We start from the raw sequence: 16,184 nt of genomic DNA, 5'->3' as shown, positions 1-16,184 counted from the left end.
CTCAGGGTGGGCAGTGGCGGAGCTGGGAGGGAGGGTTGGGGGGGCTACGGTGAATTTTGGGGTGGCTGAAGACACCCTCGTAACCCCTTTACTAATGCTGCCGCTGCCCGCCCTGAGCACAGCCCGGCCCAGCCGCCTACTGGGAAGAGCTTGGTGCTGCCCCGGTCCCAGCCTGCAGTGGCAGCCCACCCTCTCCCTGTGTGCAGACCCAGGGGGCACACACTAGGGCAGTGCGAAACTTCAGTCGCTGATTCAATTCAGCAGAGATTCAGCTGGATTTGGCGGCTGAATCTCCAAATCCAAATCAAATCAGGAGACCCATTAATTTCTTCGAATCAAATCGGAAGTCTCCAATTCGATTTGGAGAAATTCGATGATTCGGACAGACACAGCTTTGTATGTTTTTTCTACATACCTCAAGGTACTAGGCAGCTCGTGAATGCTGAGATGGTGGGGCAGATGGAGCATCCCACAGGAGCATAGGGGTGGTCCCCAGTGCACTCGGTGGTGGACCTGGAGTATTTCCAGTCCACTTCTGGGTCCACTGTGGAGTGTATAAGGGACACCCCCCTCCAGCTTGGAGACTGGTGCCTCCTGGGTCTGTGGGGGCTCCCAGGGTCCCCCCATGGCCGATTGCTGAGCCGGGGTGGGGGGGGCAAAGGGGGTCCCCCACATGCTCAGCAGTGGACCCAAAAGTGGACTGGAAGTAATTCCAGTCCTCTTCCGGGTCCACTGCCGAGCATGTGGGGGGGCCCCCCCATGCTCGTGTGAGATGCTCCATCCACCCCACCATCTCAGCATTCACAAGCCGTGCCTGGTACCCCGAGGTATGTAGGAAAAACATTTAAAGCTGTGTCTATGGCTGAATCGTTGATTCTCTGAATCGGAATGGAATCTTCAGATTTGGATTTGGCCGAATTGAATCGGGGCAGTGATCCAAATTAGCGAATTGAATCATTGTCCCCTAAATTGGGTCAAATCCAAATTGAATTAATACAGCCTGCTTTGCACACCCCTAGCACAACCCCATGCCCTCCCAGGGTGCATGCACTGGTAGGAGCTGCCATCCCCGCCCCACGTGCTCCTCTGCTCCACCTCGGATGTGCAGTGCTTGCCCCTGCCCCACTCCCTCCCTCACTGTGGGGTTCTCAATCTGCCCCCCTCCACACCCCTTCCCTCCCCTCCCCCCCACAACAGACTTACCAGCTGGACGTTGCTCTAAAAGCTGCTCGGCTGCATATCGGTATCAGCCGATATGGCTCGTTAAAATTTGGCCATCGGTATCAGACCAAAAATTCTCTATTGGTGCACCCTTACAGGTAACCCATCTTCTTTTCATGAGTACTGTTCAGATTAATGCATTCCTTTATTTGCTTTGATATACATTTTAAAAATATGAAATGGTCATCTAGGGTGTGTCCAGACAAGCATGCACATGTGTTTTCCCGGAGACAAATAGCAGCGGCACGTAGTTGTATCGCTCCTACTTGTCCCTGGGGAATGCCTGTGCATATGTGCTATGGTGCATGGCATGCTGCCCTGGGTCTGGTAGGGGAGACTTATCTGGGGCCCTAGGGACCTCCCAGGGCTCCAGGAGTGGTGATTCAGGGGCACAGAGCCTGGTCAGTAGCTGAAGTGTGGCTCTGGCTATCCAGGCTCCAGTTTCGGGCGGTGCACGCTGCTGCCACATGCGCTGATCTGGTTTTTTTTGGGCACAGGTTTTTTTGACACCAGGATTTCCCAGTGTCAGAAAAACCCTCTGTGCTGCAAATCAGCACCATGGCAAATGCTTGCATGCGCCCTGCATGTGGTTTGCAGTGCCGCAGATGGGTCTGCAGTGCCACAAACCGCATGTGCACGCTTGTCTGGACACACCCCTAGACTCTGATTTTGTTCTGTGTTCAGAACTCTCTTTGACTTCCATAGGATTTTCCTGTCAAGGGTCTTATGCCTCTGGACTTTCTCATTTTTAATATTTTCATGTAAAACTTAGATAATGTGCTCTGTTGCAAGCAGTGAAAGGACTTTGGGATTGAACGTTCCAGCTCTTTCCTTTTGTTAATTTTAATGCATAAGAATTGTTTTAAACCATTGGAACATTGGAATGGGAGCACAAAGAGGCATCAGTCCTGTAAATATGCATTCAGGAAAGATCTAGTGATTAAAAGAGAAGACTAGATGTTGGGAAATCCGTGGTTGTTCTTTTTGCTCTGGGAGTTGCTTGCTGTAAGACTGAGTGAATTACCTTACTTTTCTGTACATCAAACCCCATTTTAGAAATTGTGGTGGAAGTACTTCCGTGTCTTAGAAGGGATTAAAATGTGCTTATAATTTTTATGTTCTTGAGTACAATAGAAGAGTCTAAGTGATTATATTGGTACTGCCCACCTTCTTACCTATATCCCATAGGAATCAACGTTGCCTTTTTCTACATCCATTGAAGTCTTAAAACAGTGTTTTTTCCCTTATTGTAGCGTTAAACACAGAGCCAAAATGAGCGAGAAGACAGACTCTGGTGACTCTACAGATGCTGGTGATTCAGCAGAAAATGGAGAATATGAGGATGATTTTGAAAATGACCTTGAGTGGCTAATTAATGAAGAAGAAATGTCAAGCCTTGGTGAAACAGAGGTATTAAAGAAAATGCTAATTATTTTGTAGCTTGCATGGAGTTTTGAACAGTTTGAATTACACAGTTTGATTTGAAGCATTTATTTAAATTTGTTGGAACATGAACTGGGAAGGGGACCTTGTTTAGGAATACAGTGAACTATAGCTTTGTCAGTTAGTCTAGTCATCCCTTTTATGAAATAGGAAATCCCTTATTCCCTGGAATAAGGGAATATGCTTGGATCAAGAAATACTACTACTATTTCTAAGGTGGGTACTTTTAAGCATCATGGTTTTATTTTTATGTTGTCTTAGATCAATTTTCTACTCACGCTTTGGTTTGTTCCAAATTGTATGAAGTGGGTTTGTGGAGCACCAAAATGGAAATTGGCTCTGAAAATTCATTATTTGACAGTTTGGCTCGGATTTAGTATGATTGGTGCTGCTCGTGCACCTTCCTCACTGTTCTTCTTTCCTTTTTCTGCTGCTGCTCTCATTGCTTGGGAAGAAGGTCTGAGACAACAGAAACAATAGCTACTTTTTCCTGTTTCTGTGTAAAAACTCTCTGCCATAGGAATGCCAGCTTCCTTTATTGCTGGTCCTTTTTGCAGCCTCTACTCTTCCACATCATCACTGCTGGTAAAGACTCAGCCAGCAGTTTGAATAGAAGGCATGGCCTTCAAAATAGGATTAACTTCTTAGCTCCATAATAAGTTTTTTGTGTCAAACACCTTTAAATAGCTATGGTCTACTGTTTTGTATTCAGTGCAGTATAGGTGGGAAAGACATCCTGCTCTGCTTTTTCAAAGTCTCCTGTTTTTGTTCATCTCCTGTTTGGTTTTTTTGTTCACCCCTGCCCCATAGGTAGTGTATTATAGACATTACCTATGGGATTTGATTATTATTGTCGTTTCCCTTTCACTTCTTTTCTTATTCATGTTGGTTCTAATGTGTACTGTGCAAGAGAAAGGAGTATACATCAGTCAATCATCCCTTTTTCAGTCACCATCTTCCTCCTGTCCTATTTCCTGTTTCTTTTCTTGTCAAGCTGTAATCTTGTTGATTTTAAAATGCCTGGACTCTTACATCTTGCTAATTAAAGATTGAATCCATACATTCTATTAAGGTGGGGCATATACAGTGAAGTTAGATTTTTCAGTGGGTCCTCACTTATGCAAGTAGGTTTGCATCCTAAAGCTAGGGACAGAAATTACACAAAAACCAAGTGATTGGAAACCAGTTCAAGTCTGCAGCACAACAGAAGTTCAATGCATGTAAATTGCCTTCAAAATGTCCAGAACTGGTTTAAGATAAGCCTGGATGGATGTAGTATCAGATTTAGCTAATTCAGGTTAAATTGGTTTATTGAACTTCTGTCCCAGATATAGAAGTAGTATATTTTATACAGAAACAGAAAAAAAAATTAATGTTGTTACTTGGGACTATTTTCAACTTGATGAAAAAATAATCTATAAGCTTAATGGCAAAAAATCCCCAAAAGATTCAGAGTTAAGATTGTCCAAATAGTCATAAAGATTCCAACAACGTAAGGTGTATATTTTTTTATATATATATTTAATTAATGTCTATACATATTATAGACAGTATCTTGGATAAGTTAAAAAAAAAAAGAAGACTAAACAAATCTATTTTGCTTGTTTGATTTTTCATTCTCTCACTATGGAATATGAGGATCATTCGCACTGTAGACAGTTGTGAGTGAACTTACGTTTCAGATCTATGTATACCATCGCTGGAGTCCAAAAAGCATGTGTCCATGTCTTCAAACATTTTTCTTGACAACTAGGGTTTTAAGATAATGTGGTTATTTTAATAAATTTACAAGAGTTCAGAAATATGGCTTAGAATGGAAAACTGGTTGCAACTCTCAAAGGCTGATCCATGATCCTGGCATCAAATAATGCAGATCATACTTCCTCCATAGGCATGAATGCATATATAACATTATTGTGTATTACTTCAAATTTAGCTCTTTGCCCTTGATTTTGATTGTATACATTTAATAAAGAGATTTTTTTTCTTTCAACATTTGTTACATAATGAAAAAAATGAAGACTTTCATAGACATTAGGGCTGGAAGGGATCTTGTGTGATCATCTGGTCCAGCCCCCTGCCCAAGGGGCAAGAAGTCAGTTGGGGTCAGATCACCTCAGCAAGATGAGCATCCAGGTGTTTCTTAAAAGTATCCAGAGTATGTGCTTGCACCACTTCTGGGGGGAGTCTATTTCAGAGTCTGGAGACTCGATGATAAAGAAGTTTTTCCTTATGTCCAGTCTAAAATGGTCCTCTAGCAGTTTGTGACTGTTAGACCTTGTCTTCCCTTGTGGTGCTCTGGTGAACAGATATTCTCCCACTTCCTGATGCACATCCCTTATATACTTATAAGTTTCCACCGAGTCACCTGTGAGCCTTCGCTTCTCCAGGCTGAAGAGTCCCATACCTCTCAGCCTCTCCTCATAAGGCCTGTTCTCTTGACCTCTAATCATGCATGTGGCTCTCCTCTGGACTCTCTCAAGCTTCTCCACATCCTTTCTAAAGTGTGGAGCCCAGAATTGGATGCAGTACTCCAGCTCCGGCTTCACCAAGGCTGAGTAAAGCAGGAGAATGACTTCTTGGGTCTTGCTTGAGTTGCATCAGTAGATGCAAGCCAGAGTTTTATTTGCTTTGCTGGCTGTGGCATCACATTGGTAGCTTATGTTCATCTTGTGGTATAGCACTTATGAGCCTGTAAGTATGATGTGGGTTTTTTCTCCCGAGGTGGAGCACCTTGCATTTCTCTGTGTTGAATGCCATCAGGTTTTTATCTGCCCACCTTGCGAGCCTGTGCAGGTTGGCCTGAATCACCAGCCTATCCTCTAGAATGACCGCGCTTTCCCATAATTTGGTGTCATCTGCGAACTTAGCCAGTCTGCTTCTGACACCTGAATCCAGATCATTTATGAATATATTAAAGAGTACTGGTCCGAGTACTGAGTCCTGGGGGTTGGCAAGATGTGGCCCATGGGCCAGATTCAGTCCATGGAGCCATTATATCCGGCTAGGGAGCCTTTGCTCACGTTGCCCCCAGGTAGGGGGAGTTCTGCATATGATGTGCTGCAGCTGGGTGATGGGGAGAAGCAGCAGCAGCAGGGCAGGCCAGAAGCACTGGCTAGACTGGGACCTGAGCCAAGTTGATCTGGCTTGCAGCCCCAAAACCTTGCTGACTGCTGATTTAGACTACTCCTGTCAGATGTTTGTCTAAGCTGCTTTCCAGTGATAAAGATTCCCTAGTACCTCAGGTATCCTTTTCCAGTGTTTCACCACTCAAATAGGAAGTTTTTCCTAGTTGCCAAACTAAAGTTTCTTTGTTCCAAATAAATCTGATTTCTTCTGGTCTTTCTTGATGGCTATTGGAGCAACAGAGAACAATTAGTTGCTGTCTCTATAAGGTCTAACACTTTATGGTTGCATCTACACATGCATTAATGCACTTTTGCTAATGCGCAGTAAATTTTACTACCTCCAGGCACCTATATATGAGTACGGAGGCTGATCTGATGTGCTGGAATTCCAGTGTGTCGAAGCAGACTTGATTAATTGAGTCTGCTGGAGCATGGCCATCACCTTCTGGGTAGCTTGGGGCTATGGGTATTATGAACCTCTATAAGGCCCCTAAAGGCACCTGACCTCCAGCAGCTGTGTAATGGTCAGGGTTCTGCAGGGAGAGCCGGTGTCAAACTGGTCTTTGGTCATAGGTCCTTGGTTCTGGTGGAGGGATGATACATGGACCAATGTCTATGCCAGTGTTTTCCCACTTCTGAGGCTTGTGCTGCCTTATGCAGGAAGTTCCAACCTTATGCAGGAATACCTGCCTGCCCCAACGTGTCTTGCAGCCACCACTAGGTGCTGAGAGACTCAGAAGGGCTCATCAGTTCCTGCAACTGTGGCTTCTGGGCCCTAGGTGGCACCAGTGGTGGTAGCTGCTTGCCCTCTTCTTGGGATGGGTCCCAGGCCCATGTAGAGCCCAACTTCCAGCTCTTACTCTGGCTCAGGGAATGTGCCTATGGAGAGCATGCTGCTCACCAGCAGCCCATCTCACCCAGGAAGCGGAAGCTCAGAGGAGCGTGCTGTTGGCCATGGGCTCCCTGCTTTTCTTCGGGGCTGACCGGGAGTAAGCCACCTGCACAGCACTCCGGCAGTCATTGTCCTGGTAAGTGTAGGGCTTGGCTGGGTCCTTGCTACAGTGCTACTTTAATGCACAGTAAAATAGGCTACTGTGCATTAAAGCACACGTGTAGACCCACCCTATAACGACCTTTTTTCTACTGGAAAGCTGTTATGATTTCCCTTTTTCTTCCTCTTTTTCTAGATTAAAAAAAATGCTTTTAACCTTTCGTCAGAGATCATGTTTCCTAAACCCATTATTGGTATTATTATTTTCTGGATTCATTCTGGTTTGCCTGCTTTTTCTGAAGTGTGATGCCCCACCATGGGACAGTGTTCCAGCTGAGGCCTTATCAGTGCCAAGGACGCAATATTGTGCTTCCTATTTTTTTACATGGGACACACTCCTGTGAATGCCTTCCTAAATAAGGAGCATCACATTGTGGATAATTCATCTTTACTTGTGGTCCAATATAACTCCCACATCTTTTTCTTTCATATTGAAGCCTAACTAAATATTCCTCATTCTGTATTTGTACACTGGATTGATCCTTCTTAAGTATGGGATTCCACACTTGTCTTTATTGAATTTTTTTCTTGTTTATTTTTTTGGATCAGCTCTTCATCTTGTCAAAATCATTTTTAATTCTGATTCTGCGTCTCCAAGACAGTTGCTGGTGCTTTCAGCAAATTTTATAAGCCTACATTCTGTTCTGTCACCCATTTTACTAGTGAAAGTACTGAAGAGAAATGAGCCCAAGAAAGAACCCCATGGGTCCTCAATTGAAATGCCTTCCCATGTTGATAGTGAATTAGCTACAGAGAATAGTTTTTCAAGCTGTTTTGCCACCTTTTATGCTGATTTCATCTAGATATTTTTCTTTACCGTGTTTATGAAAAAGCCATGTGTGGCAGTGCTGAAAGCATTACTAAAGTCAGCATATATCCCCTTCACTGAATTTCCTTTCATCTACTAAGCCAGTTATCCTGTTAAAGAAGGAAATTAGATAAATGTTAGGGCCACGAGAGGCTTCAGTCCCTGATTCGATTTGACGGAGATTCGGCGGCCGAATCTCTGAATCCAAATCAAATCAGAGGACCCTTTAATCTCTGAATCAATTCGGAAAGATTCGGAGATTTGGACATAGACACAGCTTAAATGTTTTTTCTATGTACCTCTAGGTAGCAGGTGGCTCATGAATGCTGCGATGCTGGAGCACATGGAGTGTCCGACAGGAGTGTGGGGGGATCCCCAGTGTGCTCAGCAGCACACCGGGAAGTGGACTAGAAGCAGTTCCGGTCTACTTCTGGATCTGCCAGGGAGCACACCTCCCCCAGCTCAGTGACTGGTGCCTCCTCGGTCTGGGTGAGGGGTACCCAGGGTCCCCCTGTGGTCAATCGCTGAGCCAGGCAGATGTGCTCCCCCCCAGTGTGCTCCCTGGCAGACCCGGAAGTGGACTGGAAGTACTTCTGGTCCACTTCCTGGTTTGCCGCTGAGCACATGGATGGACCCCCTGCACTCCTGTGGGACGCTCCATCCTCTCCTTTCTTTTTTTTTTTTTTTTTTTTTTAAGATGAGTAGTTTGCGCCTCTCCAGTCCTAAGGGATGCTCCTTATTTTCCAAGAATTCTAAGATGATTGCTAGTTGTTCAGAGACTACTTCAGCCAGTTCCTTAAGTGCCTTAGTCAACTAAGTATCTTTGTAATTGAAATCTCTTTAACCTGTTCTTTTTTTTGTCTTCTCTGTATAATCTGTAATTTGCTGATTTACCCTGTTAAATAATAGATCTGTACTTCTCTCTTCCTACTCTTTTCATTTACTTGTTTTCATTCAATCTGTTTCTTACTCCATTTGAATTCTTTGTCCTATTTTATTTCAAGCATGGAGAAAAATTCTACATTGATCACAGACTTGGCATGCCAATTTTGAGGCTTAGTCTACTATTTGTGTATTGTATATGAGATTGCTAAAATCAAGCTTGTAATGGGAACTCAGTACAGCCTTAGTATTGGAGCAGCAGATACTTTCCCATGTTGTGTGTCCATTTAATGAACAGGCTCCATAGGGTGCGTTTAGTTTAGTTTCTATGGGAATGTTAACAGTAAGCTTCCCAGTTTTTATGCACTTAACATGTTAATCTTAATGATACATTAACATTGGATATTTTAATATTATGACTTTATTAATGTTTTCAATTGTAATTTTAGATGAGAAATTTCTTTATATAATTTTAAAGTCAAAACTTTCTGTCCTTTTACAAATCCTGATTAGAAAGAAGAAGATATTGAAACAAAAATTGATAAAGAATTGGAAGACTGTGAGGAAAGTGATGATAGTAAGGAAAAAGAAGAATCTATAGATCAGCTTTCTGAGCCTGACATAGATCTGAAGGAGAGTCCAACAAACAAAAAATACCTGGAAGCCACACCAGAAGTTCAGCAGCTAGACCTTACATCTGACAGTGACAGTGAAAGCTCCATCCAGGAGTCCAAGCTGGAAAACCAGGAGGAACTGGATGAGGAAGATGAAGAAATAAAACGCTACATCCTGGAAAAGATTGAAACCGCCAACAAGCTCCTGGAGAACCAAGCACCTGTGGATGAAAATAGAGAACGTAAACTAAAATTCAAGGAGAAACTAGTAGATCTAGAAGTTCCCCCTCTGGAAGATGCAGAAGCACACAACAGCGATCCTGAAAGTGAAGGGAAGATTTTAGTTGGGCTATCTCAGTTGTACATTTCTAATGAACCAGGACAGGAAGGCAAGGCTCCTTCACTTGAGGGCAAGGATGAGGAGCACAAGGATGGCAAGATCCTAGTAGAGAAAGATGGAAAATTTGAACTCCTGAGTTTACGTGATATTGAGAGCCAGGGCTTTTTGCCCCCAATAAGTGTTTCTTTCACAGACATTGAAACTCAGCCTACCTCTCCCAGGTCTTCTCACCCTGCTGCTTTTGGCACCCCTGCTCGAACAAAGGAAGAGTCTGTAGCACAACGGGGAGTAAATTCTTTCTCTCCTGTAGGGGAACATTGTGTGTATTTCCCTAAGCCACCACCTAATCCTAAGTGTCGTCCAAAATCAGCCACTAGCATTGCAAAGAATGTGGGAAGGGGGAAGACTCCCCACAGGGTACAGTCTGCGGACAATGTACCTTTGAGAAGCTCCACCTACTGCCTTTCGCCCAGGCAAAAAGAGCTACAAAAACAGATAGAACAAAAGAAGGAGAAACTAAGGAAAGAGGTGAGAGTACAAAGGAGATAAGTGGGTCTTATTGATGTAAGAACATAAGTGCCATACTGGATAAGAACAGTTGTCTGTCTAGCTCAGTGATTCTCAGTCTGGGCACGTCAGGATCTTTTTAAGGGTGCTGTGGGGTACTGCATAATATTAGCCTTGTTAACAGCAGCTGTTATTTTTGTACCCCCCACCAAACTGGCACCTGGGACTGCTGCCCCGGTCACCTCTCCCTTCCAACCCCCACAGTTATGTGACTAGTGGCCTGTTTTGTAAAGGGACCCCTTTCTTCCTCCATGAGTAGTTTTCTGATGCCAAAATTAATGATAAGATATATGAAATGAAGAGGAGTACTAATGTCTTCTGCTTGAAGAGATGGGAGTAGAACTTCTGGTTCCAAGATCCATGCTTTTAAAATCAATATTACTTTAACAGGTGTAAGTATGGGGAACCTTCTGATTCTGCTTGTGTTTTATAGCTTCCTGATTATCTGATCTATAAATGTGGTGACTGCTTACTACTGTTTTACAGCTACAGGAATAACAGCTTTCATTCAAATATTAGAGGGCTCCATGCAGTTGAATGTTGTGGACTCAAATGCTAGCTGAGAAGCAAGTGTACAATATGGGCTAGGTTCAAAACAGCACTATTGCACCTACAATGCCATGTTGGTGGAATTTTGGCACCTGTGTCCAAGACTGTGATCCACAGACTCCCACTGACCTCTTTAGGCACTTGAGTACTTAAGTACCCGGTTCTTACCAATAATGTTACTTATACATCTAAAATTCTGCATGCTGTCCTTTGCATGCCAGAACTGCTATCATCATGTGCTTGTCAGGCTGTGTCCTACTTTTCTGAAGCAGTTCACTTCCTGACTCAGGGGAATGCCAAGCCACCAGTGCCTTCATAATTAAATGCACAGACACAACCCCCTCGACAACGTGCTGCAGACATTGCTGTTATAGACTAATGTCAACAGTCTAAACAAACTTACAGACCTTTTGATTTTTTGGGTCCATGTTGGCTGGGGGGGAAATAGAATCATAGAGAAGTAGGGCTGGAAGGGGCCTCCATAGGGTACCTAGTCCAACCCCTTGCCCTATCTAAACCATCCTGTAGAAATCCATCTATACAACCCTGACACAAAACAATACATAACATCCTAACCTGCCACAGGTAAAGCAGGGGGACCATGGCAGCCAATGTCCTGTTTCTGTAAAAGGGTTAATATATGATCGAGGGATCCCAGGCAGAGGGCCACATCCCCTGCTACAAGAGGAAAGCAAAAACTCTCATAGTCCATACCAATCTGACCATGGGGTAAAATTCCTTCTTGATCCCAAATGATCTGACCCTGAGTGGTAGGGCAAAACCCTGTAGCCAGAAACCTCTGGCTTTAAGTCCTAACAGGAGTGCTGACACACACCAGTCAAAATCACCAGCCCTGACTGAAGCCAACACCCACTGCACCCACAGCCCTCCCAGCCCTTGCAGCATCTAGCAAAGCCCAAAAGCATCTAAAATATCCATAGTAGAATATAGGCACAGCTGTGCCTAGATCATCTCCAACTAGTGGCTGTCCAACATGTAGTTAGACACCTCCAGTGACAGTCTCTACAACTTGTCTAGGCAGTCTATTCTAGTGTTCTAAGTGGCTTCAAAAACAGGTCAGTGAAGCTGATTTTAAATATGAAAGTGCCATTGGGTAGGTCTTGCTTAAGGTAACTATGACCTCTTTCTGCTGAAACTCCTGTAAGTTGAAACAAAGCATGGACATTTTTATGGAAATGGTTAGTGGGATAAAGCAGGGGGTTGAAAGAAAACGTCTGACTATAACTTCAATCACAAGGGCACTCACAGATGTGCTTAAGGCTGTTTTTCCCCCCTGAAGATAGTACTGACTTGATGCTGTATTTGTGTATGTGTATTTCCCCCAGAATTTTATTTTTTGAGCAAGGCAGATATAATTCAGGCTGCTTGTGTTTACATTCGCCCACTATGATGTGGAAACCCTTCACAGGTGTCAAAGGTTTTGACTTTATTCAACTCTTAATTTCATACAAGGAAGAAGCACAGAAGAGAGAACAAGAGGAGCAGAAGAGAAGAGAGAATGAGATGGTCTTTAGAGCTTGGTTGCAGAAGAAAAAAGGACAAGTGCAAGAAGAAAAGCGAATTCAGCGTGCAAAAGAAATGGAAGACTTGAACAGTAGAGTAAGAAAGAACCTCCCTACCCTAGAAGTCTAGGTCAGGGTAACTGGTTAACTAAAAACGGAACTGTATACCCATTTCGTTCAGCCCAGCATTATGAAAACTTGCATGGCAAGAAATACTTCTTGTTTTGTTATTTTCACTTAAATACTTAGGTTTCTTGAATATCCAGGATTGCTCTGGTTTAATGGGAAGAACTTACATCATGCAACATGCTGTGCTTGCAACCCTTATGGCACTAGGAATCACTGGCAGAAGGACACTTCATGATGTCTTTTAACATGATAATAATTTACCTGAAGCCTTAGAGTAAATTATGGCCAGAAACAAGTGTTTGAAGCATCTTCTGTAGCATTTGTAGTCATCTTCGTTTGCAGTGAAAACGAATCCCTAGTATGTGACCAAAAGCTTGGGGCGCAAATGCCTTGCTCTGAATTTCTCCTGCGTTGTGGCAATGGCCAATGGGGCTTTGAGGCTGCTGTACTGTGCTTAAAGTATATTGTTTTTCAAGTGTTTGTTCATATACACATTCTGTCAAGGATTCACTGGTCTTGTGTGTTTAAGCTTGCTCATAAAGTATGTTTTATACCTCCAGAAGGAAGATGCTAGAGAACTTTAAGGCATTACTGTAGTACATGTTAATTTTAAAGACAAAAAGCCTGGTTAGTGACTTATAATTTTTCTTTAAATAGCAGGAGGACAGAAATCCAGAGGAAGCTTTTAAGTTATGGCTTAAAAAAAAGCACCAAGAACACCTGAAAGAAAAACAGATGGAATTTTTGAAACACCAGGAACAGTCCGTGAACTTCTTTCCAAGAACAGAGGACTGTGACAGAGCCTTTAGAGAGTGAGTCAGAGCTCCTTGTTGTAGCCTAGGAAACAAAAATACCTGAAAATTGTATTGGTCAGCTGCTAACATTGCAAATACTTTACAATGCAGCTTCATTTGTAAAGTCTTTGTCTTTATACAAATCATAATCTACAATGTTTGAGGGGAGTAATATAGTTGAATAATATACTATATTATAGTAGGTAGGGGCAGAGGCATAACAACCAGGTTCTGTGCTCTGGAGGGTGGCAGTGACCCAGGTGGTGTCATTCTTGTGCCCACTTTTAGTGGGCACCCAGGGCTTGTACCTTGGTTGTACACTCTTAGTTATGCTACTGGGTGGGGGAAAGAGGAGAATTTCTACAAAGACTTGAAAACCAGCACCATCTCTGTTCCTGCTTCTCATGGATGTTTGTGTCCTCCTACACCTTGGAACAACCTTGCTTTGTCTCTACCTCATTGATGCTGTTTTTCATTCCAAATCTCTGTTTAAAACTTCTCTTCTATTTTGTGCCAGTTTCTCCCTTTCTGTCACTATTTAACTTTCAGAAGTGCTTATGGATGTAGTTTTTATTTAAAAATACCACTATAATATGCTGTATGCTATATGCTGTATAATACGTCTTTAGTCAAGGCACACAGTATTGTGCAGAGTGATTTTTTTTTTCACCTAGCAATAAGTCCCACAAATGCTTTAAATAGTTTAATGTCTAATTTGTGCCCTCCCCGGTGCTTTTTCTAATATTGCCACTTCTTGCATGACTTCCAAGTCAGGGAGAGATCCATTAGCAGAAGTTACACAAGAAACGTAGCTGGATATCAGTGAAGATTTGTCTAAATGGGACTGAAATTGCTTTAGGCAAAAGTCCTTTTGCCCCCTGGCCCTCTTACTGCTCAAGCACCCTTATTGACCTATCTGGTAGTATTCTTCATGTTCGTATTCCAGCAAACAGTTAATTCCTAAATGTAGCCTATTTACTAAGGGCCAAGATGGCTTTAGTTAATTGGTCATATTGCAGCCCAAATTATTTAAGAGAAGTGTGGTCCTACCATGAGTACAGGAAGTGAGAGCAGCAAGTAATGAAAGAGGCAGAGAGCTTACAGCCACTCAGTCAGTGTTTCCAAATGTGTTTGTTTCTCCACAGATGGTTAAAAAGAAAGAGGAAGGAAAAGCGTGCAGAAGAACTGGCTGCCAAGGAACGATCAAGGCACCTTAGGTTAGAAGCCAGAAGAGCAAAACAAATCCAGAATATCATGTGTACCATTTCTGAACCTAAATCCTTCCGTTTCACTGACCATTATAGCTGAAGGTTTGATGTGTCCACAGATAATTGTTGGTGTTGGCTCTTACCCTTTCATGGCTTGAGTGGTTCTTTGCAGTTGCTGTCTCTCTCTGGTATTTTAAAGCTCTTTAAATAATAGCTTTTAAGGGATCTTTTAACTGACAGGGATATTTACTACTTATTTATTTTGAATTTGAAATGACAAACCTGATTTTGTTGTGCATATGACTCAGGGGTCTTCTTGGTCCTATAGAGCCCAAGTGAGAATAAATGTCTTTATTGCTGTGGCAAGTGTAAATTCATATATATGTATATTTAAATACGTGTTTGGTCTTAATGTCTAATGGATCCTTTAATGAGGGATGCAGTGTACAAAATATGAAGTATTAATAATTTATGGATGAATGCAGTGCTGTTTGCAGCTGCTCTTAAAGACTACACATGTGCTTCAGCTGGTGCTGAATGCTCATCTGTCATTTGATGGAGAGACTGACAGAAGACCAGCCTTCAATTATGATGATTGTTTGCCTGTGGAACAGTCTTGTGTGAGAACTTTTAAAGCAAATCTGTTAAGTGAGTTTGAGAGTATCTTTACAAACAACTTTTTAGGCTCAATTTGCTGAGACTCCAGTTATTTTCTAACATTAAGATCTTAAAATGTAGAATTAAAATCCTATATCTGGGAGCTGCAGTGGACCATGTGTACCATCAACTTAAGTAGAAAGATTGGCTATTATTGTTGACCTCCTTAGAACGTGTTGGGTGTTCCAACAGATTCAGGACAACCATTTAATTCTCAGTATTTGTAAGGGTTTTGAAAAAAATCTGAACCTGTGTTAACTGGCGGAAAGTCTTCTATTCTAAAAGCCTTTAAAGGGCCAGAGTCTAATAGGGGGTTGAATTAGAGGCTAATGTACTCCAAGGGTGGTCCCACTGAAATAATGGGATTGCTCAGTGAGTAAGTTGTTACTCCTGAGAGTCAGGAGCCTAATGTAACCATGTTAAGAGATCTATTAAATCTTTTTACAAGTTGTGTCTGTAGGTGTCATTACTTATCTGCAATTTCTATGTTAACAAACTCCAAATTCTCTGATTTAAAAAAAAACACAAAATCCCCATTTCTCCCCACAATTAATATGAAATGCCACTATAGACAGATATGGATATATATATAGATATATAGAAAGGGAGAGAGAGAGAGAGAAATAAAACAATCAGTTGAGCACAAATATTTTATTGATATATTTAGTTTTAAAGCAATTTGGGAAGCCTACCAGTGCTTCAGTCATTATAATAAAATGAATCCTAAATAGCGGTATATTTTGATGTTTGATTTTGATTTTTTTTTTACAATGGAAAATCAGAGCTCCCCTGCTCCCTTCAGTCACCAGGATGTGTCCAGCTGCAGCTCTCCCCCCAGCTGCTTTATGGTGCTGTGCAGCCCTGCTATGCCAGTGTGATGCCCCTGCTTATGCCATTGCACCTTACTCCCAACCCACGGCTCCCCCTCCCCTCCCAGCCCTGATGGTGCCCCTCACTCCTGCCCCACAGCCTCGACTGCTGGTGCCTCACTCCTGACCTACAGCCCCCCCATCCCAGCCTTGCCGGTGCCCCTCATTTGTGACCCACTGTCCCTAGGCCTGGGGCAGGAGGTGTATGGGCATAGCAATGCCTAGGCAATGTATTGGCGGGGGTCATATGCCCTTCAGATTTCTGTGCCCACAGTGGTGTACAGGGCTGCAGCTTTGCTGGACCAGCACCAGGCAGGAGCTACCTCTGCAGCCCAGCAGGCAGACCCAGTGCAGGAGGGAGTGCGGTGTTGCCATGGCCACCAAAATGGCGGGCGCCTTGC

General features: G+C 43.0%; 1 protein-coding gene across 5 annotated transcripts in view; it reads left to right on the top strand.

Moving 5' to 3' along the window:
- CCDC181 (coiled-coil domain containing 181) overlaps nucleotides 1–15,361 on the top strand; it is a 25,430-nt gene extending 10,069 nt beyond the window's left edge. For 3 of the 5 annotated variants that reach the window (XM_006029449.3, XM_006029451.3, XM_025210912.1), the window contains exons 2-6: nucleotides 2,475–2,631; nucleotides 9,047–10,015; nucleotides 12,077–12,223; nucleotides 12,913–13,067; nucleotides 14,195–15,361. In XM_006029449.3, the coding sequence (XP_006029511.1) occupies nucleotides 2,475–2,631; nucleotides 9,047–10,015; nucleotides 12,077–12,223; nucleotides 12,913–13,067; nucleotides 14,195–14,357 (1,591 nt within the window). In that variant the 3' untranslated portion in view covers nucleotides 14,358–15,361. Of the gene's footprint in view, nucleotides 1–2,474; nucleotides 2,632–9,046; nucleotides 10,016–12,076; nucleotides 12,224–12,912; nucleotides 13,068–14,194 lie in introns of those variants that run through there. The other 2 variants (XM_025210913.1, XM_025210914.1) reach the window with 2 other exon arrangements.
- The last annotated feature ends 823 nt before the right edge of the window (nucleotides 15,362–16,184 follow it).

This window comes from Alligator sinensis, unplaced genomic scaffold (assembly GCF_000455745.1).
Source record: "Alligator sinensis unplaced genomic scaffold, ASM45574v1 scaffold327_1, whole genome shotgun sequence".
NCBI lineage: Eukaryota > Metazoa > Chordata > Crocodylia > Alligatoridae > Alligator > Alligator sinensis.
Note: the sequence above shows the minus strand (reverse complement) of the source record. Positions and strands in the feature narration are given on the sequence as shown.